At 39.4% G+C, this 16333-nt stretch overlaps 1 protein-coding gene across 6 annotated transcripts in view; it reads right to left on the reverse strand.

The window, feature by feature from the left end:
• Positions 1-11876: 11876 nt before the first annotated feature.
• LRCH3 (leucine rich repeats and calponin homology domain containing 3) overlaps positions 11877-16333 on the reverse strand; it is a 162279-nt gene continuing 157822 nt past the window's right edge. For all 6 annotated transcript variants that reach the window (XM_056793606.1, XM_056793608.1, XM_056793601.1 and 3 more), the window contains one exon: positions 11877-16172. In XM_056793606.1, coding sequence (XP_056649584.1) covers positions 16047-16172 — 126 coding nt within the window. In that variant the 3' untranslated portion in view covers positions 11877-16046. The remainder of the gene's footprint in view (positions 16173-16333) is intronic.

Here is a 16333-nt window from a genome sequence, read left to right on the forward strand (position 1 = left end):
ACCCTTGCACCTGCGGGTCGCAAGGCAGGCTTCTGGGTGCCTCAACAGCACCCCGAGGCAGGCAAGAGAAGCACCAAGCTCGTCCCTCTGCCTAGACGGGTCCTCACCCGTTGGCACGTCCCCATCCCTTTGGCGCCTCCTCATAATACCCACCGGAGGGACAATTGCCCTTCCCTAACCAAAGCGGCCTGCTTCTCCTCATCTATCCCGCTTGACTCGAGCCATTTCTCTGTGGTTTAGGTTGGAAAGCAGCGAAGCATGTGTCGGTCATTCCGATCTTAACAAAAGTCGGTCAGCTTCCCTTAAAGATACCCAATCAGAGCCCAGCACTTGATGGGTGCCGTGTGCCATTTGGGGGTGGAGGGCCTGGGGCGCTAGGCGAGTTGGCAGAAGGCGCCCATTGGCTAGAGAGAGGAGCCCCTTGTGCTCGAGATGCAGTCTGGCGTCAGGACCTCCAGGTCCAAACTGGCAGTGGGCCAGCCCCATTTGGCCGTTGTTTGAAGGGCCTCAGTCTGTCCAGTTCAGCGGAGGGCAGATGATCTCTCTAGAAAGCCCTCGCACAGTATCAGCAACATCCCTCCCCCCTGGCTTTGGCCCCAAAGGAGGGGCGGGCCTTTGATCTCCCTGCTGCTCTCCCATGGCGCCTGGCCATTTGACTAGGCCCATTGCCACTCCCCAGGAATTAGTTTTGTATGACGTTAGGTCCAGCATTTATTAAGCACCTGCTCTGTGAAAGACACCGTGCCAAGGGATGGGGATGCAAAGAGCCCTCAAGAGGCTCACCACCTGACGGAGAGGACAACATACAAACAAGACAGATACAGGGTAAGTGGGAGCTAACCAACAGAAGGCAGTAAGGCAAAGAAGAGCAAGAAAAGGTTCTTGCAGAAGATGGGATTCAAAGGGAGCCAGGACATGGACACGAGAGAATTCCAAATAGGAGGCACAGCCAATGAAAATGCAGTCAGGGACTGGAGTGTTGTGTTCAAGACACAGCAGGGAAGCCAAATCCAATGGGAAGGGAATAAGTTGTAAGAGGAATGGCAAGGTTATAGAGAACTTTAAAAGCCCCATGGAAGGTTTTATTTTATTCTAAACCCTTACCTTCCACCTTGGAATCAATGCCGTTTATTGGGTCCACGGTGGAAGAGCAGTAAGGGCTAGGCAATGGGGGCTAGGTGACTTGCCCAGGGTCACACCGCTGGGAAGTGTCTGAGGCCAGATTTGACCACAGGACCTCCAAGTAGGCATGATGCTTCTGGAGGCAATAGAGAGCCACTGGAGTTTACTGAATAGAAGAGGAACATTAGGCCCAAGTTTTAGAAATATCATTTGATTGCTGAGTGCAGTATAGACTTGAGTGGAGAGGGACTTGAGGTAGGGAGTCCAGGCATGAGGTAATGGTGGCAGAGCCATAGAGAAGTCAGAGGGTCTTAACGCAGGAGATACTGAGACAGTAGAACCAACAGGCAACAGATTGGACATGGAGGGCGAGACAGAGTTCAGAGTCAAAGATGTGACCTAGGTTATGAGTCAGGGTGCCTGGGATGATTCTGGTGCCTTCGACAGTAATAGGAAAGTTAGGAAGAGGGAAGCGTTTGGTGGGAAAGAAAAAAATTCAGGTCTGGATATATTGAGGTTAAGATGTCTACGGAACCTGCAGTTTGAGAGGTCCCATCCACAGTGGGAGATGAGAGATCGGAGGTCAGGAGAGAGGTTAATGCTGGATAACTAGTTCTAGGAATCATCTGCATAGAGATAATTGAATCCATGGAAGCTGATGTGTATACCAAGCAAAATAGTATAGGGGAGAAAAGAAAAAGGTCCAAGACATCCTTTAGGAGACACCCGTGCTTTGATCTGGATGAAGATCCAGCAAAGAAGCCTAAAAGGTAATGGTTTGAGAAGACAATCCAGACACTGTAGCAGATCAGGAAAATTCAAAGGGAACAGAGACTCAAGGAGAACAGATAACGGCTGCAGATCATGGATGAAAACTGAGAAAAGACCCTTAAATTTGGCAACTTTGGAGAGAACATTTTCAGAAGAATGGTAAAGTCAGAAGCCAGACTGCAAAGTTAAGAAGAGATTGAGAGGAAAGGAAGTGGAGGCGCCAACTGTCAGTGGCTTTCTTGAGTTTAGCCATGAAAGGGAGGAAAGATATACGGTACCTTGGACTTCATGGAGAAAAGGGTTCAGAGAAAGAGACTGTTAAATAGCCCGATTTGGGTCTTTCAGGACTGTAGCCCATTGTAGGCTCCACTCCAAAGAGGTGGATTTGTGGGTAGTCAATAACTGGGGATCATCAGGCTATCCAAATAGGAAATGTGGCTTCTCCAAAAACCAGAGAGATGGTTTCAGAAAACTTGGGAAGCCTTATATCAACCTGATGCAAAACTAAGTGAGTAGAACTAGAACAATGGTGAAAATCACCTTTGGAAAACTTTTTTCTTTTACAGTTAGGACTTTATTGAATGATGCTTCATTTTTATAGTCTTTGCTGTGCGGCTAAAAAATCTGACAACACAATGACTCGGCCAAATTCCAAAGTACTCATGATGTAAAATGCTACCCACCCCTAGATTAAGATGAGGGCACTAATGAACTTGAAGAGCAGATGGAAGTTTTTCTGCCTGCCTGCCTTCTTTTTGGTTGTGGCTAATACAAGAATTTGTGTTGAGGGACTATATATTTGTAATGAGTTTTGTTCTTCTTGCCTTTTCAATGAATGGGGAGGAGAGGGGAAGAAAGAATTTGGAAGTGAAAATGTGAAAGTGAGAGGGAGAGAGAAAGGGAGATGGGAAGACAGAATGAGAGAGAAAAGGTGAGGGGGGGAGAGAGAGAGAGAGAGAGAGAGAGAGAGAGAGAGAGAGAGAGAGAGAGAGAGAGAGAGAGAGAGAGAGAGAGAGAGAGAGAATAGTGTGACTGATTGGAAGTTGAAGGGCTTGGGCTGGGCAGTCAATCCTTAACCTAGTTTCCCTTATTATTCCTTTGTCTAATTACTTCCCCCATTTTTCTATTACATACTCCAAGTAAATCTAGCTCTCTTCCACTCGATGTCCTAGCTTTTAATAGTATTGTATGCAGTCTTCCCTAAAAATAATTTTCATTCATTTTCTTCATTATTTCTCTTTCAATTTCAGACTTGCATTTATTTATTCCTTTTAAAATTTCTGTATTCTCCATGGAATTGAAGTTTCTAAGGTACCTATTAAAAAAATTTATTTAGAATATTTTTCCATGGTTACATGATTCATGTTCTTTCCCTCCCTCCCCTCTTTTCTCCCCTCTCCTGTAGCCAACAAGCAATTCCACTGGGTTTTACATGTGTCATTGATCAAGATAACTTACCTATTTTGAGTTCCTTCTTTTAAACAGCTTCCTTGTAGATCTTGCTCTTCCCCTTTTCTGTGAAGTTTAGAGGTATTGCTCTATGGCAATATGTTCCTGACTGGTAGTTCATGACCACTTTTTAAAAAAGTTTATTTAATTTAGGATTATTTAATTAAAAAAAAAAGGTACCTTAGAAACTCTCCTCCTTCCACTCCCTTCTGTAACAAGGGAATCACTTTAAAAGACTGATATATATTAATTTAAGGTCGCCAAGGAATCAGCTATGTAATTCCTAAATGAAAAACTCAAGTCAGCCGTCAGCCTTTTTGGAGTTTAATTACAATAGGAGTAAGAAAGGAATTAGAGATATAGAGAGAGAGAGAAAGGGGAGAGAAGGGAATAGGGCTTAAATACCCCTTCTGTTTAGGCTGGGCCAAAAGGCCCAAGCCCTTAGATAGCTGGGGCAAAGAAAAGAGATCAGTCCCTATTACTCACGTGTCCAAAATGGAGAAACAGTCTCAGAGGCCCCCACCTTCAGCTTCCTTCAGAGCAAGCCTTCTCAGAGCCCAGGAACCACACCGACCAAAACCTCAACCACCCCCTTGAGTCTTCAGACCCCCTATCTTTAAGGAAACCCTCCAAGTTGCCTCCCCTCAGTCCTCACATCTACCAATCACTGTTCATCAATTTCCCTGTCAATGGAGGCTCTAGCTTAACCCTGGACCGCCCAGAGGTTTCTGGCTTTTGCACATGTCTGTTGAAGGTCATATTTTCAAATGATTAAATCTTTACTCCTTTGCTACAGCCCTTTCTAAATCCTGTTAACTTGAGTATGGTAGAGATTGGAATAATTAAATTTTGATCTAGGCTGCAGCCCTTACTCAATCCTATTAGGACTGAATAGGGTGGAGTATCTCCATTGTATCAATTCTAAAATCAATCAAGACTCAAAGAAATTCCTGTTCTATGCTTAAGCATAGGTCAAAGTCCTTTCCATTGTTCAGCAAAGGGTTTCTGTCCTAAAGTAATCTTAAGAAGGGAAGAGAAGGAACCTCCCATGCCAATGGGGTTCCCATTCCAATAGACTATCAGTAAGAAATTTTCCAAGTATGAAATATCCCAATGGTGGAATTTCCAACATTTATAAGTCTAAGGAATTTTGAGGTTTACAATCCCCCCTGATGATCATTGGGAGACTAGTCTCCCCATTGATCATTTAACATAATCATTTTGTAGTTCTAAATTCACTTCTAACTAAAGATATACACAATATTCAATTTTCTAAGAGAAATTAGAATAGTGAGAGAGGAAATAGAAAAGAAAAGAAAGCAAAACCAATGTTTGCTAGGTGCATTGACAGAAAGCAAAATTAGGGGCAGTCCCTTTTGGCATAAATGTGTACAGTTATAATAAATTTTCAATCAAAAGTTCAGTCCAATCAATCATATCCAAGGTCATTCTTGATCTTCTTGATGAAGTGTAGGTTTTCGGCATCTTTTTGCAACAGTTCATTCTCTGGATATAAAAGTTTCAAGCTTCTTTCTTGAAGATCTTTTCTCGAACAAAATAAAAATCTTTGAAATTTTTTATAACAGTAAAATCTTAAACAAAAGTCTTGGATTTTTATAAAAATACAATCTCAAACAAAAAAAATTCAAAAATTCTTAGATTTTTAATTAAAATAAAATCCCCCCTGAAGTAAGTATTTAAAAAAAAATATCAAGTTTAGCTCAGAATGCAATGTTCAGTTATGGGGGTGTATGTGTCAATTATCAAAAGAATAGAAAAATAATCAAAAACATAAGAAAAATTCAAAATAGACCTTGTATAGGTCCAGTTTAAAGTAATTTCTATCCCACAAGTATGTAGGACAGAATGCAGTAATATTTCACTTAGCCATTTGTAGCCAAGACTACAGGAAGTTGCCATAATATAAGAAGAAAAGAATTAAAATTCTATTTTGATGGGGAAATGTCATTCCCTTGTCTGATTTTTTCCTCAGGGATATAGGGAGCCAGCATGATAGTCAAGCTTTGTACTTGTTTGAGTATTTCGAAAAGAGTGTAGATACAAGGAAGTCCTACGACTTAAACATAAGTTAAGCGTCGCAACCTCAAGTCTCACTTTAATATTTCTTGTGTGCTCTATTGGCACTATTCAGGTTTAGTCTGTGCTCCTTGTTTTTATCTCTTTTCCTGGAATCAGACACAAACATTAATCACAGTCCTATAATATTTTATCAATAAATGGCAGGTTCCCATAGTTTAAAGCTTTTAGGCATATATTGATATTATAGCAAGAGTATATATATTAACTTGTATTACTGCAGGGAAAAATAATATTAATATTAATTATGTGTACCTTCAGTACAAAAATGAGAAAAAAATCAAATATTCTGATAAAAAAATAAAAGAAAAGAAATAAGAAAAAATAAGAAAAAAATCAGTAATTCAATATATTCTTGAAAAAAAATATCCATTTGTCTATGGATTATTATCTCCAATTCTTATGATAAGATAGAGTCACAATTCATATGATAGGATAGAGTCAATCAGTCTCAGCAGAAGATGCTTTCTTCACATGTGAGCAGTGAATCCAAGAGTCTCTTTCTCCAATCTTTATAGATGTTGGAGTAGTTAATAATATTTGGAATGGTCCTTCCCATGAAGGTTGAGTTGCTCCAGTTCGCTTGAAATTCTTGATATAAACTTTATCTCCTGGGTTCAGGTCATGCAGAGAAAAGTCTAATGGTCCAGCTTGTACTGCAGCTCCGGATTCATGAAGTTCACGTAGTTTGTGCTGTAACTCCTGTATATAGGAAGCAATAGTAATATCTCCCCCTAATAGCGATGTATAAGCCGGGGAGAAAGGCTTAGCCTGTATAGGCGGATGTCCAAAAAGCATCTCAAATGGTGAAATATGTAAGTCTCCTCTAGGCCTGCTTCTAAGATAAAATAGGGCCAGAGGGAGAATTTCAGGCCATTTTAAATGGGTCTCAGTGCATAATTTGCCAATCATAGTCTTAAGTTCTTTATTCATCCTTCCTACTATTTGGAGAGGAGAAAAAAAAACTGAAAAAGGTTAATTAATATCAACAAAATCAATACAATCTAAGAAGAATCATCTTTATTATACTGGGAAGTTCCCTGGGTACCCTCCTGAAGGGCACCTCTCTGAGGATCATTAGCACCTTGAGTATTTTTTGGACGAGCGCCATTTCTCATATATTGTTGTTGAGTATTATCATTTTCTTCATTTGGAGAATTGCCATTTTCCCAATTCCTATTTCTATAATTCTGGTTTCTAAAGTTCTTATTTCTATATTCATTATAGTTATTTCCATAGTCATTATTATAATTTCTAGAATTCTGGTTTCTATAACCATTATCATCATTTCTATAGTTATTATTTCTAAAACTATTATTAAACTGTGTATTCCTTCCAAACATCTTAAGAAAGGTTCTACATTCCATCATTTTGTGGCCCTTCTTCTCACAGAAGTGGCAAGTAATGGATTGATAATTGGATTTCTGGAGAGGGGCAATTGTCGTTGGTTCATTATCATGCCCACTTTCTAATTTAGTTATCCTATCTATTAAATATCTTATTTTTTTCTTCATTTCCTCCATGTCATCTTTATTTTCTTCCTCCTTTTCCTTGTTTCCCTTTAAAACATATATAGCTGTTTTTCGCAATTCTTCAAGGTCCATATCTGACCATCTTGGGCATTGTGTTTTAAAATAATTTTTAATTACTTTGCAAGAATTGTTTACAAAGATTCTTCTAACTTGTCTTAAACTATTCTCTTTAGTTAAGTCCCAATCTAAGTATCTGTCCCCAAACTCGATAATTCTGTCCATAAATCTGGAGGGTGTTTCGTTTTCCTTTTGCTTAATTTTTTTCCAGTTCCATCCACTTATCTGTACTGTCTGCACATTCCTTCATGGCTGTGAGGATGGTCTCTCTACAACGGTATAGTTGTAGATAGTCCTCAGGATTATTATAGTCCCATTCGGGATCCTGAGATGGCCAATGTGCTGCATTACGCCCCCGGGTTTTGTTGACATGAGCAATTATTTTTTTTCACGTTCACTTAAAAAAGCCTGTAGTAAGCTCTCAACGTCCTTGTAAGACGGATTATACTGAACAAATATGTCTCCCATCTTTTTTGTTACTAGAAAAGGATCTTGTTCATATGTGGGGATATTTTGTGTAAATTCATTTATTTCTTGGGGAGTAAACGGTATCCTATGTCTTAAAGTCACCACATCCCCATTTCGTCCTATTTCAGGTACTTCTCTAGAGGAAACAGGCCTCTAGTTGAATTTTGCACCTGTGGGTCAGTTTGACAAGGACAGGTTTCTCTAGGAGGACAAGATCTCCCTTGCATTGGAATTTGGTTTTCTGTAGGAGAAGGAACATGAGAAGCTGGGATTGCAGGGGAAGGGTTTTGGGGATTAAATTTAGACAAGATTTGCACTACACGAGAGAAGCAGTCTGTTAACTGGGCTATAGGGAAGGTGTTTTCCATCTCTATTTCAGGGAAGGAAATTTCCTCATTCAAAGGTTCAGAAACAGGTCTGTTTCTGGTAGAGTGGTTGTTTGCCAATTGATCCTGTAAGAAACTTTTTAGATCTTTTAATTGGGCTTGCATTTTATCCTCAATTTTTCCTATTTTATCTTCCATATTTCCCATTTTATCCTCAATATTTCCTATTTTATTCTCAATATTTCCTATTTTATCCTCAAGTTTTTCTATTTTATCCTCAATATTTCCTATTTTATCCTCAATTTTTTCTATTGTATCCTCAATTTTTTCTATTTTATCCTCAATATTTTCTATTTTATCCTCAATATTTTCTATTTTATCCTCATTTTTTTCTATTTTATCCTCAACATTTTCTATTTTATCCTCAATATTTTCTATTTTATCCTCATTTTGTTTTATTTTATCCTCATTTTGTTTTATTTTATCCTCATTTTTTTTTTAATGCAGGAAGTTGTTCCTTAAGGGAAAGGATATTTAGAAACAGCTCTTCCAGCCAGGACTTTAGAGTCCTGTTGCTGAGATTTAAAACAGCTGTTTTCTGTCTATCAGAGTCACACAGCTGGGAAGTATCTGAGGTCCGATTTGAACCCAGGACCTTCTGCCTCTAGGGCTGGCTCTCAATCCGCTGAGCTACCCAGCTGTCCCTTAAGATTAAAGGGAAGAAAAAGAAAAAACTGCTGATTCCAATTTAACTTAAGGAGAAAAGAGAAAAAGTTTTTTATACTCACGTGTTCTAGCAGCTTTGTCTTTAAGCCAAGTTTTTTGTTAAAAAAAAAAAAGGACTAAGTGGTGAGACGGTATAGTAAAAAGGCAAGGAATTTCAAAAGTTTTATTGAGAGGATTCTTTAGACTCCCGTGGTCAGCCACAATGTAACAAGGGAATCACTTTAAAAGATTGATATATATTAATTTAAGGTCGCCAAGGAATCAGCTATGTAATTCCTAAATGAAAAACTCAAGTCAGCCGTCAGCCTTTTTTGGAGTTTAATTACAATAGGAGTAAGAAAGGAATTAGAGATATAGAGAGAGAGAGAAAGGGGAGAGAAGGGAATAGGGCTTAAATACCCCTTCTGTTTAGGCTGGGCCAAAAGGCCCAAGCCCTTAGATAGCTGGGGCAAAGAAAAGAGATCAGTCCCTATTACTCACGTGTCCAAAATGGAGAAACAGTCTCAGAGGCCCCCACCTTCAGCTTCCTTCAGAGCAAGCCTTCTCAGAGCCCAGGAACCACACCGACCAAAACCTCAACCACCCCCTTGAGTCTTCAGACCCCCTATCTTTAAGGAAACCCTCCAAGTTGCCTCCCCTCAGTCCTCACATCTACCAATCACTGTTCATCAATTTCCCTGTCAATGGAGGCTCTAGCTTAACCCTGGACCGCCCAGAGGTTTCTGGCTTTTGCACATGTCTGTTGAAGGTCATATTTTCAAATGATTAAATCTTTACTCCTTTGCTATAGCCCTTTCTAAATCCTGTTAACTTGAGTATGGTAGAGATTGGAATAATTAAATTTTGATCTAGGCTGCAGCCCTTACTCAATCCTATTAGGACTGAATAGGGTGGAGTATCTCCATTGTATCAATTCTAAAATCAATCAAGACTCAAAGAAATTCCTGTTCTATGCTTAAGCATAGGTCAAAGTCCTTTCCATTGTTCAGCAAAGGGTTTCTGTCCTAAAGTAATCTTAAGAAGGGAAGAGAAGGAACCTCCCATGCCAATGGGGTTCCCATTCCAATAGACTATCAGTAAGAAATTTTCCAAGTATGAAATATCCCAATGGTGGAATTTCCAACATTTATAAGTCTAAGGAATTTTGAGGTTTACACTTCCCATAGCCAATAAACAATTCCACTGGGTTTTACATGTGTCATTAATCAAGACCTATTTCCATATTACTACATCCCCAATTATATCCCCTTGACCCATGTGATCAAGCACTTATTTTTCCTCCTTTTCTACTCCCAAAGTTCTTTCTCTGGATGTGGATAGCATTCTTTCTCATAAGTCCATCTGAAATGCCTTAGATTATTGCATTGCCACTAATGGAGAAGTCCATTACCTTCGATTGTACCACAGTGTATCAGTCTCTGTGTACATTGTTCTCCTGATTCTGCTCCTTTTGCTCTGCATCACTTCCTGGAGGTTGTTCCAGTCTTCATGGAATTCCTCCACTTCATTATTCCTTTGAGCACAATAGTATTCCATCACCAACAGATACCACAATTTGTTCAGTCATTCCCCAACTGATAAATGGGCAAGGGACACGAATAGGCAATTTTCAGATAAAGAAATAAAAACTATTAATAAGCACATGAAGAAGTGTTCTAAATCTCTTATAGAGAGATGCAAATCAAAACAACTCTGAGGTATCACCTCACACCTCTCAAATTGGCCAACATGACAGCAAAGGAAAGTAATGAATGCTGGAGGGGGTGTGGCAAAGTTGGGACATTAATGCATTGCTGGTGGAGTTGTGAATTGATCCAACCATTCTGGAGGGCAATTTGGAACTATGCCCAAAGGGCGATAAAAGACTGTCTGCCCTTTGATCCAGCCATAGCACTGCTGGGTTTGTACCCCAAAGAGAAAATAAGGAAAAAGACATGTACAAGAATATTCGTAGCTGAACTTTTTGTGGTGGCAAAAAACTGAAAAATGAGGGGATGCCCTTCAATTGGGGAATGGCTGAACAAATTGTGGTATATGTTGATGGAATACAGCTCAAGTTAAAATGACTTTTAGCAGCTTTTATTTACAAAAAAGGTGGAAAGAATGAAAGTAGAGAAATGAAAAAGTGGGTAGAGAAGATGTCTATCCTACCACACTAAATATTTGCTCTGGTGCTCGTTTAACTCTGGTAAGGTTTGTAAACCCCAACAAGAGAAGGCCTTTCCTAAACTAATCTTACTGACCTCTCCAGAAACCAGGAAAAGAGGGTCAGCTTCTCACTCACCCTGGTCAAAGCTCCAAAGGAGAAGATCCATGTGCAGTCTTACCAGAAGCAGTCCAAGATCCAGAGTCCCAGGTCCAAGCCGCAGTCCCAGTCCAAGAGCTTCCAACCCAAAAATTCAGGATGAAGACCTCTTGCACAGGAAGTTCACCACCTTTTATAGTCCTTTTTTAACATCACTTCCTGTCTCTCACTACACTTTACGGGGACCAATTGCAGTCTTTAAATTTGCTTAGCACTGTCTAGGGGGTGGTCAGTCATTTCTGAGTTGTCACCTACTTCAGCAAGTGGCTTGTGAACCTTCCCTACTTAGTTAAGTAGTGTTAAGTAGGGATGTCTACTCTTTTGGTTGATTAAATTTAAAAGTAGGCATGGGGAGAGTCAATCCCATCTTCACAGTGCCTTTATGGCATGTGCTTTCAATCTATAACATTCTGAGCAATGGAATATTTTCCTATTGCCAATTGTAACACAAAACACATCTCCTAGAAGAGACATTGCTTATATGAGTATATTTTTCTGGAAGAGGCCCTGCTGCTGTATCCTGGGTATGAACTGCTAAACCAAATGAAAGAAATCCAGGAGACCTATGCAGATTCTATTCCCTTGTAAGGTAGCTCAGGCATTTTTGATAGTGATTTTTTAAAGACTCCTTTATTGTATTAAAAAATGACTTTAATGGTAAAAGTAAAGGTCGTGTGGATGAGAAACGATGCTTTGGTGAGTCAACAGTTGAGATATTTTGACAAATGGAACCTTTTTGTGGCTAGCCAAAGGAAGGAGATTTCAGGGCTGTCAACAATCTTAATTTGATCATGATGTCTTCCTATCATTAGAGAACAGTGGCCAAGTAACATCCTGGTGTACTCCAGCTTTGCTTTATTGATACAAATACTTAAGTCCTGTTTCATGTACAGTCCAATATCAGTATTTTCATTTTGAATGTGAACATGAAGGCTTTGTGGGGCTCCTTTAATATCTTACTAAGGAAATCTGATGCTTTTCTTGTCATTCATCTCTGTGAAGGAAGTCATGGTTTAGGGTGCGTTCATTTTCAAATCAGTTTTTATTTCATGTTACTTAAGTGTTTCAGGTTTTATTTTAATATCAATGTGCTAGTTTACACTAATAGCAACATATAGGCAATTTAAAATAACATACATGATATTGACATATTTATACTTCTTAAAAATGATGGAATGTATTTACAGACATACAAATATGAGTGTTTTTAAAATTCCTTTACTAATTACACGTTTACAACATTTTCAGAAATGAACAAATGAAAATGCTTTATTCAACTATTTTACTGTAATATTTATAAAAAAAAGTTTTCAAATGCCCACATTTTCCTTCATTCCTATAGCTGTTTTTTAAAAGTCCATTTTTTATAGAACCATTAAAATTTATCTGGATAAGCACACATTACCAGACACTTTGGAGCTTTTACAAGTAACAGACGATGGGTTATTTAATTAGTTTTTTAAAAAAATAAGCTGTAAGGAAAATATTTTTCTACTTTCTCTGAATCCAAAGGCTCTTTCCCAGTCAGATTAAGGACTATACACCAAAATACTATAATTGTAAAGGAAACATGATTAGATCTTGCTTCTGACTGAATCTTTTCGTGCCTACAACGAAAAAAAATTGTGGGGGGCCAAAAAAGAATCCTAGCCCCTCACTCTAAATGCAGTTTAAAGTGGTAGCAGGTTCATGTATCTTCTATGTAGCTGAGATATTGTATCAGGTACCTCTTTTTAGACTAGAGATAGAAAACACAGCATTTAGAGCTGTCAAGAACCACCCCTTCATTTTGTAAATGAAGACATTCATCTTACAGATGAACAATGAAGTAAATTCCTCATAGTTGCACAAGTAGGAGAGCCAGAATTTGAACCTAGATGGTTTAAAAAAAATTTTTTTTTTAAATTATATAACCCTTATCTTCCATCTTAGAATCAATCCTGTGTATTGGCTCCAAGGCAGAAGAGCAGTCAGGACTAGGCAATGGGGGTCAAGTGACTTACCCAGGGTCACACAGCTAGGAAGTGTCTGAGGCCAGATTTGAACCCAGAACCTCCCATCTCTAGGCCTGGCTCTCAATCCATTGAACCACCCAACTGCCCCGAACCTAGATATTTAGATCCCACACAATGCAATTTCCACTATACCAGGCTACTCCTTAATGTGATTTTGGGTATAGTGACAGGAGTTGACCATATAGATTTTTAGGTGCCAGTGTGGATATCTGCAGATATTTTATCTGCTCATCCTGGAGAACATCCCAGGGAAAGCCTGGCTACTTGCACTGCTGCCCCCACCTCACCCCCACCTCCACTAGGTGTAGCTTTGAGCTTAGAATCAGACTCCACTGAATCCTGGAACCCATTGCTGAGCTTCAAGTTTCTGGGTTAGAAAAAGAGACTTTTTATTTTGTCCAAAGTTCATAGGATTTGGAGCGGGAAGGAATCCTGGAAGTTACCTAGTCCAAACCTTAGCCTTTATTTTTTTAAAAATTTGATTTTGAAAAATAACTCTTCTCTTCTATCTTGGTATTAGTTCTAAGAAGAGCAATGGCTGGGAGGTGTCTGCCCTAAGACTTTATAGATGAAGCTGCTGAGGCTCAGAGAGAGAAGCTGGCTTGTCTGAAGTCAGAGAAGTGGCGGGAGGTTTTCTGATCCCCAACGTGGTTGGGGTAATCATGATGACATATTATCTAGGACACTTTTGTAAGTGGCTCTTTCTGTGGTGGGAAAGAATGGAAAGTGAGGAGACACCCGTCAATCGGGGAACAGCTGTGTAAGTGATAGCATATGACTACAATGGAATATTGTTCTTTAAGAAATGACAAGTAGGAGGAGCTCAGAAAAACCTGGAAAGACTTACATGAATTGAAGCAGAGTGAATTAAGCAGAACCAGAACATTGTACACAGTAACAGCAACACTGTATGATGAACAGTGATCCAAAACAATCCAAATGACTCATGATAAAAAATGCCATCTGCTTCCAGAGAAGTTTGAATCAAGACCAAAGCAAACTTTTTTTACTTTCTTAAAATTTTTACTTTGAATTTCCTTCCATAAAAGGATTAAATATGGAAAAATATTTTACATGATTGTTCATGTAAAATCTATCAGATTGCTTACCATCTCAGTAGGGTTATGGGGTGGAGGGAGGGAGAGACTTTGAGACTCAAAATTCTTTAAAATATGTTGAAAACTGTTTTTACATGTAACTGGGGGAAAAAATAAAATAACATTTTAAAAAAGAGATACTTTTTTAGGAGCAGCTAGGTAGTACAGTGGATAGAGCACTAAGCCTGGAGTCAGGAACACCTAGGTTCAAATCTGGCCTTGGACACTTCCTACCTGTGTGATTCTGAGCAAGTCACTTAATTCCAAATCTTCCAAGAGGCAGTTGGTGGCCCAGTAGATAGAGTCAGGAAGACTCATCATTCTGAGTTAAAATCTGGCCTCAGACACTTCCTAGCTCACTAGCTCTAGCTGTGTGATCCTGGATAAATCACTTAACGCCATTTGCCTATTAAAAAAAAAGATATTATCCAGGACATGAGTGATAGCAGAAGATTCCAGATTGCAGTGGGATCCATGAGATAGATGCCACGGTGCCACAGAGAGACGAAGACAAAATCCATGTAAGATGAGAAAGCCGGCAAGCGTTGTAAGCAGTACATGAGGGTGGCTGCATCCACAAGCTCCAAAGAGGACTGTACCAAGTGTGGCTAATTACATACACGAGCATCCGAGAGTCTAGATGATTTGGTGCCTTATCCCTTCCGGATCCCATTCATTTGGTTTACAGAGGCAGCTAATGCCAAGAGACCAATGAAATGAACAGTAAAGGTGGAAGAATGAATGGCACAGGCATAAGCTACTGGCTGGGAGTCCTCTGAATGATTTCTTCTTTAATGACAGACTTCAAAACAAGGTGGTATCTTCAGGACAGGTAAGCAGGCTCCTAGAATGTTAGTGCTAAAAGAAAGATATTATTTCATCCAACACCTTCCTTTTACAGATGAGGAAACTGAGACTCAGAAGTGTGAGTGTTTCGGTCAAGGTCACGGTGCCAGTGGAAGAACTGGGCCTCAAACGCAGGCCTGCGCATCCGGTGATCTTTTTATGCATTATGATGTTTTTCGGGAGATTTCCTGGCTCATCTTTCTAAGATGCCTGTAACTAAATTCAACCTTGGAAATAGATGAGTGCAAGTTTACACCTAAAAGGGATCGAGGATTGCCTTTCCTTTTGAGCTTGTTTTTCAAGGCACTCTTTTAGCTGGAAGACTTGGAGAGTGTCTGCCTTGTCTTTTCTCATCTAATGCTATGATAACTGTAATGAAAAGGTGACTGGCTTGTGAGAAAATGGGAATGAATGAATGCATAGTGACTTTTCTTTCTTACGCCTAAGCAATTAAAAACCTGTTTGCAGAGATCCAGCATCATCTTGGTGCTGAGAAAAAAAAAAGATCAAAGTCTCCAGTCAAACGATAGTCAGAACCTTTTCCTACAAAGTCTAGACACAAGTGGAAGTGAGAGAAGACAGAAGTGGGGGAACCCGGGACGTCGGGCTTGGAAGCAGATGAAACCTACCCTCTGTAGTACATTGTGGAGTCTTTGGAATGGATCCATTTGTAGACAGTTACGATGAAATCACATTGGACTATTTTTGTTTTGGCTTTGACATGCTAGAACATGGTTTTAGTTTAACTGATTCTTATGTGTGACTAGAAAAGCCAAACATTGGGTTATTACTTCAGAAAGTCAATTCTTAATTCTTTTTGTAGGGCTTATGGAAGAGGATGAGAAGTTATCATGATTATGTCTTAATGGGATCAAACTGTTTTCCTGTGAGGAAATTCTACTAGGTAACCCACTACACAATAAAACTCGCCATATTGAAACTGAATAGTCAGTCTGGGCTGGTTACTTTAGTTTAACAATAATCCTCCTGCAGGACCAAATAATGTGTACTTTTAAGGGTGGCTAAAATATTCCTCAAAAGCAAATGGCATAATCTCCCCTAAAATGGAGAAATGAAGCAAAATATTCCTGACAGGAATTCTGGAAATATTCCCTTCTAAGAAAACATTTCAATACACACGTAAAAAACAAAACAAAACAGATGCCTGGCAGTGGTAGTCACATCATCTCTCTCTTCTGCTTGGCCAAGACAAACCCTCAAGGTCCTGGTAGTCTTTATACAGCAGACAACTGGTGCTGCTGTTGCTTGGGTGGGGCAAGTTCAAGGAGGGCCTGGACGGTCACTGCTACCTGGGTCAAACCTTTTTCTTCTAAAATATGAAGAGGCAAACATAATCGTTCCTGAAAGGGGATAACATAACACAGAAACAAATGAAAGAAAAGAAAATGAAATAAACACCACAGTTAAAAAAACCCGAAAAATAAAGCAATCCTGATCACTTACCAACTGAAAGATGAAATAAGACATAAAAAAGTCAACTAAAATACACAAGACCAAATGC

Source organism: Monodelphis domestica, chromosome 4, assembly GCF_027887165.1.
Source record: "Monodelphis domestica isolate mMonDom1 chromosome 4, mMonDom1.pri, whole genome shotgun sequence".
NCBI classification, from domain to species: Eukaryota; Metazoa; Chordata; class Mammalia; order Didelphimorphia; family Didelphidae; genus Monodelphis; species Monodelphis domestica.